This window comes from Somniosus microcephalus, unplaced genomic scaffold (assembly GCF_052327205.1).
Source record: "Somniosus microcephalus isolate GS21.2 unplaced genomic scaffold, FLI_Smic_1.0 unresolved_chr3, whole genome shotgun sequence".
NCBI classification, from domain to species: Eukaryota; Metazoa; Chordata; class Chondrichthyes; order Squaliformes; family Somniosidae; genus Somniosus; species Somniosus microcephalus.
This window is the reverse complement of record NW_028225181.1, coordinates 56,912,875-56,923,325: the sequence shown is the minus strand read 5'-3', so window position 1 is coordinate 56,923,325 and position 10,451 is coordinate 56,912,875. Positions and strand designations below refer to the sequence as shown.

At 43.8% G+C, this 10,451-nt stretch overlaps 1 protein-coding gene across 1 annotated transcript; it reads right to left on the bottom strand.

The window, feature by feature from the left end:
• Positions 1 to 8,377: 8,377 nt before the first annotated feature.
• LOC147091562 (putative G protein-coupled receptor 139) lies at positions 8,378 to 9,217 on the bottom strand. Its single transcript, XM_085976606.1, has one exon. It carries the CDS (start codon positions 9,215 to 9,217, stop codon positions 8,378 to 8,380), a length of 840 nt encoding a protein of 279 aa, XP_085832732.1.
• Positions 9,218 to 10,451: the final 1,234 nt, after the last annotated feature.

The window sequence follows — 10,451 nt, the reverse complement described above, 5'->3', positions numbered from 1 at the left end:
AGACGACAGAAATCATCTTTACACAGCAAGCAGCGGACATCTTTAAACAACAGAGAACACCATTACTTAACAGGCAACATCTTTACATAACATGGAATATCTTTACACAGCAGCGAACATCATTACACAACGAGAACACCTTTACATAACAGGGAACATCTTTACACAACAGGAAACTCCTACACACAACAGGAAACACATTTGAACAACAGTGAACAGTTTACACAACAGTGAACTTCTTTTCACAACAGAAACCACCTTTGTATCATGTTATCATAGAATGTTTGCAGCCCGGAAAAAGGCCAAGAGCCCATGCCGACTCTCATATTGTCCCACTCCCCTGCCATTTTCCCATAGTCCTGCAATTAATTACTTTCAGATACTTATCCAACTCCCTTTTGAAAGCCTTGATTAAATCTGCGTCCACCATCCTTTAAGGCAGTGTATTCCAGATCTTAAACACTCGCTGCATAAAAAACGTTTTGATTACGTCGCCTTTGGTTCTTTTGCCAATCATCATAAATCTGTATCCACTGCTTCTCTACAATTCTGCCAATAGGAACAGTTTATCTCTATCTACTCTGCCCTGACCCCTCATGATTTTCAACAGCTCTATCAAATAGAAACATATAGAAAAATAGAAGATTGGAGCTGGAGTAGGCCATTCGGCCCCTCGAGCATGCTCTGCCATTCAATGTGGTCATGGCTGATCATCCAAATTCAGTACCTGGTCCCTGCATTCTCCCCATACCCCTTGATCCCTTTAGCCTTAAGAAATATATGCAACTCCTTCTTGAATATATTTAATGAACTGGCCTCCACCGCCTTCTGCGGTAGAGAGTTCCACAGTTTCACCACTCTCTGGGTGAAGAAATTCCTCCTCATTTCTGTCCTAAATGGCCTACCCTTTATCCTTAGACTGTGTCACCTGGTTCTGGACTCCCCGACGATCGTGAACATCCTTCCTGCATCTAGTCTGTCCAGTCCTGTCAGAATTTTATAAGTTTCAATGAGATCCCCTCTCGTTCTTCAAAACTCCAGCGAATACATGTCCAATCGACCCAATCTCTCCTCATATATCATTCCTGCCATCCCAGGTATCAGCCTGGTGAATCTTCGCTGCACTCCTTCCAAGGCAAGAACTTCCTTCCTCAGATAATGCGACCAAAACTGCACACAATACTCAAGATGTGGTGTCACCAAGGCCCTGTACAACTGCAGCAAGACATCCTTGTTCCTGTACTCAAACCCACTCGCTACGCAGGCCAACATAGCATTTGCCTTCTTAACCGCCTGCTGCACCTGCATGCTTACCTTCAGCGACTGGTGCAAGGACATCCAGGTCTCGTTGCACTTCCCCTTCTCCCAATCTATTGCCATTTAGATAATAATCTGCCTTCCTGTTTTTGCCACCAAAGTGGATAACCTCACATTTATCCACGTTATATTGCATCTGCCATGTTTCTGCCCAATCACCCAATATGTCCAAATCATCCTGGAGTTCTCAACATCCTCCTCACAGCACACATGCACACCCAGCTTTGTGTCATCTGCAAATTTGTAGATATTACATCTAGTTCCCTTGTCCAGATCATTTATATATATTGTGAATAGTTGGGTTCCAAGGAACGATCCCTGCGGTACCCCACTACTCACTGCCTGCCATTTGGAAAAAGACCCATTTATTCCAACTCTTTGCTTTCTGTCTGCCAACCTGTTCTCTATGCAAGTCAATACCCTGCCCCCAATCCCATGTGCCTTAACTTTACATGCTAATCTCTTGTGTGGGACCTTATCGAAGGCCTTCTGAAAGTCCAGATACACCACATCCACTGATTCTCCCTTATCTATTTTACCAGTTACATCTTCAAAAAATTCCAGTAGATTAGTCAAGCACGATTTACCTTTTGTGAATCCATGTTGACTTTGTCCGATCCTGTCACTGTTTTCCAAGTGCTCTGCTATTACATCTTTTATAATGGACTCTAGCATTTTCCCCAGTACCGATGTCAGGCTAACTGGCCTGTAATTCCCCGTTTTTTCTCGACCACCTTTTTTGAATAGTGGGGTAACATTAGCTACCCTCCAATCCATGGGTACTGTTCCAGATTCCATCGAATGTTGGAAAATGATCAGCAATGCATCTACTATTTCTGGGGCCACTTCCTTAAGTACCCTAGGATGTAGATTATCAGGCCCTGGGGATTTACCAGCCTTCAGTCCCACCAATTTCCCTAACACCATTTCCCTACAAATACTGATTTATTTCAGTTCCTCCCTCTCATTGTACCCTATGTTCTCTGGCATCTCTGGGAGGGTATTTGTGTCCTCCTTTGTGAAGACAGAACCAAAATATGTATTTGGTTGGTCTGCCATTTCTTTGTTCCCCATTATAAATTCCCCTGATTCTGACTGCTAGGGACCTACGCTTGACCTCACCAATCTTTTTCTCTTCACATATCTATAAAAGCTTTATAGTCAGTTTTTATGTTTCCTTCAAGCTTACTCTCATATTCTATTTCCCCTTCTTAATTAATCTCTTTGTCTTCCTTTGTTGACTCTCCTCACGAATCTCCTCACAATCTGCTCTGCTCTAAGGAGAACAAAGCTAGCTGCTCCAGTCTATCGAGGTAACTGTAGTCCCTCATCCCTGGAATCATTCTCATAAATCTTTTCTGCACCTTCTCTAAGGCCTTCGCATCCTTCCTAAAGCCTGGTGCCCAGAATTGGACACAGTACTCAAGTTGGAGCCGAACCAGTCCTTTATACACGTTCATCATCATTGCCAGATTTTTGGACTCTGTACCTCTATTTCTGAAACCCAGGATACCGTAAGCCTTTTTAGCTGCTTTCTCAAATTCACCGATTTGCACACATATACGCCCAGGTTTCTCTGTTTGTGCAAACCCTTCAGGATTCTACCTTATAGTTTATAAATCCACTCCTCATTCTTTCTACCAAAATGTATCACTTCACACATTGCTGCTTTAAATTTCATCTGCCACGTGTCCGCCCATTTCACCAGCCTGTTTATGTCTTACTGACGTCTATTACTATCCTCATCATCGTTCACTCTACTTCCAGGATTTGAGTAACCTGCAAATATTGAAATTGTGCCCTGTACACCTGCATCCAAGTCATTAATATTTATCAAGACAGGCAGTGGTCCTAGAGCCGACCCCTGGGGAGCACCACTGTATACCTTCATCCAATCCGAAAGAAAGCATTCACCACCATTCTCTGTTTCCTATCACTTAGCCAATTTCGTAACCATGCTGCCAATATCCCTTGTATTCCATGGGCTTCGACTTTGCTGTCGAACCTATTAAGTGACACTTTGTCGATCGCCTTTTTGAAATCCTTGTGTGCTATGTCAAGCACATTACCCTCATCAACCCTCTCTGTTACCTCATCAAAACACCTTAATTTTAGTCTTTCTCTTGCTCTCAGTCTCCATTTCTCAGTCTGTCTAACTCTCCCTCTTTCTCTCTCGCAGTCTATGCCTTTCCCTCTGTCTTTGTTTCAGCCTTGTGCTGTTCAGTTTGTTTGTCTGACTCCCACTAGTTTCCTCGTTGTCTTTCTCTTTCCATCGCGTTGTGTGTCCTGAAAGTCCCTTGCTGGGTTTCTGTGATTCGTTCTGTGTTTGTCCCATTGTGGGTGGTGTAATACTAAGTTGGCTGTGACATTGTGGAGACAGAGTGAGCCTCCCATCACGTGTGTTGCTGTGTCGGGGGCTCTGACGTATTTACGAACACAAGAAGTATGGGCAGGAGTAGGCCTTATGGCTCCTTGAGCCTGCTCCGTCATTAAATAAGATCATGGCTGATCATGGAACTCAACTCCACGTTCGAGCCCGATCTCCATAGGCCATGATGCCCCTATAGTCCCCAAAACCCTCTATCTCAGCCTTGAATATATTCAATGTCCCAGCAGCCACAGCGCTCTGAGGCAGAGAATTCCAAAGGTTCACAACTCTCCAAGTGAAGAAATTCTTCCTCATCTCAGTCTTAAATGGCCTAAGGCTTATCCTGAGACTATGCCTCCTAGTTCTAGACACTCCAGCCAGGGGGAATCAACTGCTCAGCATCTACCCTGTCAATTCCCTTCAGAATCTTGTATTTTTCAATGAGGCAAGCTCTCATTCTCCTACACACCACAGAGTATAGGCAGATTCTAAACAATCACTCATCTTAGGACAGCCTTCTCATCCCAGGAATCAATCCAGTGAACCTTCGTTGCACTGCCTCCAAGGCAAGTATATGCTTTTTAGATGAAGAAATTAAAACTGTGCACAGTGCTGCAGGAGTGGTTTCACCAAGGCCCTGTACAATGGTAGCAAGACTTCCTTACTCATGTACTCCAATCCCCAATCAATAAAGGGTAACATGCCATTTGCCTTCCATATTGAGGGCAATGCAATCGCTTTCAATAGAGCCCAGAGGCGGAAATGTGTCTCGCTAAAATACAGCACTGACAGGCATCAACTTTACACAGCAGGGAAAACGTTTACACAACAGGGAGCATTGTTACACACGCGGGAACACCCTTAAAAAACAGGGAACACCTTTACACAACTGGGAACATATTTGCTCAACATTGAACATCTTTACCAAGCAGAAACCATATATCCACAAGAAAGAACACATTTACACAAATGTAAATTCCTTTACACAACAGGGAACACCTTTACATAACAGGAACACCTTTACACAACAGGGAATACCGTTAAACAACAAGAAATACTACTAGACAATACGGATCACCTTTACACAACAGAGGACACCTTTACATAACAGGAAGTATCATTACACAACAGAAAGCACCTTCATACAAGTCTCTCTCTTACTCTCAGCTTCCATTTCCCTGTCTGTCTCTCCCTCTGTCTCTCTCGCAGGCGCTGTCTTTCCCACAGTCTTTGACTCTCCCTCGTGTTATTCAGTCTGTTTGTCTCTCTCTCTCTCGGGGTTCTTCGTTGTCTTTCGCTGAACCTCCCTTTGTGTGTCCTGCAAGTCCCTTGCTGGTTTTCAGTGTGTCATTCTGTGTCTGTCCCATTGTGGGTGGTGCATTACTGATACTCCTTGTGACATTGAGTAGCCAGGGTAAGCCTCCCAACATGCATGTTGCTGTGTCCGGAATTCTGGGTTACTCGATGGGAATGCAATCCCGTTCAATACTGCCGGGAGGCTGAAATATGTGTCGGTAAAACACAGCACTAAAGAGCAGCTGAAGATAGATAAATGCCCGCAGCAGAGTGGCGCAGCAGAAGCATGCCAGGCCTGTGATCCAGAGATTGATGTATCAAAACCATCCTCTGCTGTTTATATTCTTATTTACACCAACGGAAATCATCTATTGCTACACACAATCACATTGCACTTATTTTTATCGCACTTTACACTTTACATACATGAACATCCTGCTTGCAATACGCAAAAAACCTGCAACAAAACTATCAAATCACTTTTATTCGGACCAACATAAGCTGCAAATACTGCTAACACGCAGCAGCCTTGGCTTTCCACTTTCTGCGTGAATACGCTGCCGTGTTTTCTGACTTTGCAGTAATGACCACATTTGAAAAGTTCTCCAAAGCCTGTGAAGAGCTTCAGGACTTCCCAAGTGCAAGATACCCTAGCTGTGTATACATATGTATTAGCATTAGGATTTGTTTTAATGTCATACGTTTAAAGTTGTTGGTTAATTTTTACTTATAGTTAGCTTTTGGATTTGTTTGATGGGCATGGCAGCATTGTGAGTATGTTACTGGACTAGTAATCCAGAGCCTGGCCCCGAGCTTCCTGTCTCACTTTACTTCTGTAATCCACTCCCACTCTGATCTCTATGCCCTCGGCCTCTTACAGTGTTCCAGCGAAGCTCAACATAAGCTTGAGGAACAGCAACTCATCTTTCGCTTAGTCACATTACTACTATTTGAGCACATCGTTGAGGTCAACGATTTCAGACTGTAACCTCTGCCCTTATTTTATTCAGTTGGCAGCTGTTGATGTTTCTGCCATTCCCATTTACACGTCTTCCAGGCCCATCTTTTCCTTATTTATGGGTCCCATTATCATCTCATTTTCCTTTGTACATTCATACATTTTTTTCATTTAATCAGTGTTGCCTTCTACCCTATCAGACACCTTCCGCTTTGTTCTTTCCTCCACTCCCCCTTTCCCCGACTCTGCATTTGTTTTAAATGTCTTACGTCTCTCACTTTTTCCAGTTCTGCCGAACGGTCATCAGCCTGAAATTGTAACTCTGTTTCTCTGTCCATAGATGCTGCATGACCTGCTGAGTATTTCCAGCATTTTTTGTTTATATTATAGAATTAATTCAGCTTCCTGGACTAATGAGTTCAAATTCTACCACGGCAACTTGGGAATTTAAATTCAGTTAATAAATCAGGAACAAGAAGGTAGTACCAGTGATGGTGACCATGGAAATATCGGATTGTCGTAAAAACCCATCTGGTTCACTAGCATCCTTTAGGGAAGGAGATCTGCCGTTCTTACCTGGTCTGGCCTGTATTTAACTCCAGACCCACAGCAACGTGGTTGACTCTTAACTACATTCTAAAATGGCATAGTAAGCCACTCAGTTGTATAACGCAGTTCACCACCGCCTTGTCAAGGGCAATTATGGATGGTCCCTAAATGCTGGTCTTGCCAGCCATGCCCACATCCCATGAATGAATAAACTAAAATTGTCTTGTAGCGAAAAATAACAAAATGGTTAAACGATTTTCATTCCGAGGATGTTTTAAGGTTTAATCTGTCAGGGTATAATTTAGCAGACACTGTTGTTTAGGTTTTGCTGAAAGGGAAAATGTGCGATTCGGGCCTTTTTACTTCTTTGTGTGGCCACAGTGTGAAACTAGTGCGCCAAGACTGCCTTGAGATTGGAAGGCTGACAATAGGACAGAATGTTAAACGAGTTGAATCTGTTGGTCTGAAGGAAATATATTATTTCTGGGGTTGTTTTCACAGTAACACTTGTCATGCTATAATGAATCAGAATAAACAGTGTGCGTAAGAAGCAACAACAACTTATCAACTTATATTTATATAGCACCTTTAAAGCAATAAAACCTCGCAAATTGCTTCACAGGAGTGTTATGATATAAAATCGACACCGAGCCATTTAAGGAGATGTTAGGGCAAATGAAATAACGCTTGTTGAAAGAGGCAGGCCTTTAAGGAGAGTCTTAAAGGACGAGAGAGAAGTAGTGAGGTTTTGTGATTTAGGGAGGGAATTCCAGAGCTTAGCACCCAGGCAGCTGAAGGCACGACCGCCAATGGTGGAGCATTTAAAATCGTGGATGTTCAAATGTCCAGAATAGGTGAAGTGCAGAGTTCTCGGGCGACTTTAGGGCTGGAGGATATTACAGAGATTAGGCGGGACGAGGCCATGGAGGGATTTGAACAAGGATGCATATTTTACAATCGACGTGCTGCTTAACTGGAAGCCAATTTGGTCAGCAAGCCAGGGGAGATGCGTGAGCAGGATTGTTGCAAGTTAGCATTCGGGTGGAAGATTTGGAATACCTGAAGTTTATGAACGATAGAACTCGGGAGAATGGCCAGGAGTGCATTGGATTGTCATGTCCAGAGCAGATAATGCATGGATGAGAGTTTAAGAAGCAGATAATTTGAAGTGCAGGTGGAGACTGGCAATATTACAAAGGTGGATATGGCCAGTCTTATTGATAGAATGGATATGAGCTAGGGGGTTCAATTCCTATTCAAATGAGACACCAGGGATGAAAACAGACATGGGCAGATATAGACAGTTTCCGGGAGAGTGATGGAATCATTGGAAATGGAATGGAGTTTGGGGAGTGAATCAAGACAATGGCTTCGGTATTCCCAATATTTAATTAGAGGAAACCTCAACTCATCCAGTACTGGATGTTGGACAAGCAGTCTAAAAGTAGAGAGTTGGTAGAGAGTTCGAAAGAGGTGGAAGAGAGGTAGAGCTGGATAAGAAATCATGCTACGAAGATCGCAAACGTTATTTAACAAGTTGCAGGGAGTGTAGGAAACAAAAAAGATTACATTTCTACGAGGGAAAATCGCAATAACATCGTTTATTTCTCTGCATGTGTACCGAATAAAGATACTGTGTGTGTCAAACACAGTAAAGGGAGAAACGTCTATTTGGTGTCGGAATCGAACTGCTTACACAAGGGAATGAACGGCGCAATATAAATGAAAGTGGTTTATTTCAAGTGTGGGTTAACATTGATGGGGGAAGAGTCTCGGAGGGCGTGCTTGCCATTCTAATTAGGACAGGGTAAAGTGGAATAAACCGAGTTCCAAAAACAAAAATAAGAACAAAACAGGGCGGAATGTCCCATAATTAACGCTGGAAGCTTTCACTTGCAAAGCTTAAAGCAATTCACAACCGAAGTCAGGGGATATTTGACCGCATTCGTCAACTCTTCTCTGAATTTAGTCTGGGTCACTGCATAAATAAAGGTGTTGGTGCAGGAGCTGAGGAGCTGGAGCATGTTTGTACTTTCTTGGAGAATAAAGCGTTGGTCATTGAAATTGAAACCTGTGAAATAAGAATCTTCTGTAATTCTGACGTACAGGAAGTGACCGACGTATGTTATCCACAACAGCAGGAAACTGAGGGATATAGCGAACAATAAAATGATAGATTTTCTCCGGTTCTCCATCTCTGGGTCCCTGTGATTCTCACCGGCCCTGTTACCCCGGAGTCCCCTGCGGACCCGACTGGCTGCAACAATGTGCCTGACGGTCAGAACATTGAGCAGCAAGATCAGAAAGAAAGGGAGACATGGTGTTAATATATGGTCGAGCCAGTCGTAGGCTTTCCATGCAGGGGAAGTGTAGTAACTTAATTTGATATCACAGAACCAGGGCACCCTGTTGAGTATATACAACGGCTGGTATGTAAAATAAAAGGGAATGTTTTTGAAACAGCTGAGCGCACAAACAGCCGCTATAACCTCAGCCGCCGTTTTCTCGGTGCAATATCTTGTTTTCAGCTCCTGGCAACAAATGGCTATGAATCGATCGAAAGTGAAAGCGACCGTTAACCAAACCGAACTGTCTCTGCTTGTGTAAACCAAAACCGTACTGAGACTACAGGCAGGAGTAGTGGAGAGCCAACTGTCCCGGAAATAAATCCCACCGATCCGGTTCAGTATCACGGCGGTGAGGATAACCAGCAAATCCGTCGCTGCCATGCCCACCAGGTAGTGAGTGATGCATCTGGAGAGTCCGCACCTTCCCCGCGACAGGATCACAATCGCCACCAAATTCACTGTTAACAAGAGCAGGAAAAGACATGGAAATGACCACTGGAACTCAAAACACAGGCACGACTTTCACAGGATCTTCTATGAAAATTGCAACTTTGCTATTTGATCCAACTCTTCCACATTAAACCTGAGCATCCACTCCCTCCGCCAGTGGTGTACGGTGGCTGCAGGGTGTACGACCTACAGGAAGCACGGTAGCAAACCGCCAAGACCTGTTCGGCAGCTCCTCTCAAAACTGCGACTTCCACCAGCAGGAAGACCAAGGGCAGCTGGTGCGGGGGAACACCATCAGCCCCGAGTTCCGCTATATGTCAAACACCATCCTGAGTTACACATAATATTATCACTGGGATCAAATCCTGGAACTCCCTACCCAATAGCATTTTGAGAGCATCTTCACTATACGGACTGCAGCGGTTCAAAATCAGTCAATGTCAATTAGGAGGCGAAATTAAACCATTTCTTTCATTGTGTCCTTTTGGTACATGGGTGACACAGCATCATCACACCACATAGTGCACAGTAATAAATCTAACTCAGTATAATACAGTATAGCACCTTATCTGAAGGGGATTGAGAGGGTTGATGCTGAGAGGCTGTTTACATGCGCTGGGGTGTCCAGAACTAGGGGACACTGACTCGGGATAAGGGATCAGACATTTAGGAATGAGATGGGAAAGAATCACTTCGCTCAGAGGGTAATATGTTTGGAATCCTCTACCTCAGAGGGCTGTTGATGTTCAGTCATTGAGTATATTCAAGGCGAATGTCGCTGGGTTTTTGGGCACTAAGGGAATCACGGGATATGGGGGTCGGACGGAAACTGGAGTTGAGGTCGAAGATGAGCCGTTATCTTATTGAATGGTGGAGCGGGCTCGAGGGGCTGTATGGCCTACCCCTGCTCCGAATTCTTATAATCTTATGGTCTTCTAGTGCACTGTAATATAATTGATTCAGTATAATACAGTATAACTTCATGTTATGCGCTATACTGCAGCTAAATCAGTATAACACAGTGAGTTACCAGATAATACAGTGCAATACCATGTAAAACACCGTAACACAATTGATGCTCTAGAAAGAAAGAAGAAAACGTGCATTCATATAACGCCTTTCCCGGCCTGCAGACGTCCCAAATGCATTACTGCCAATGAGACAC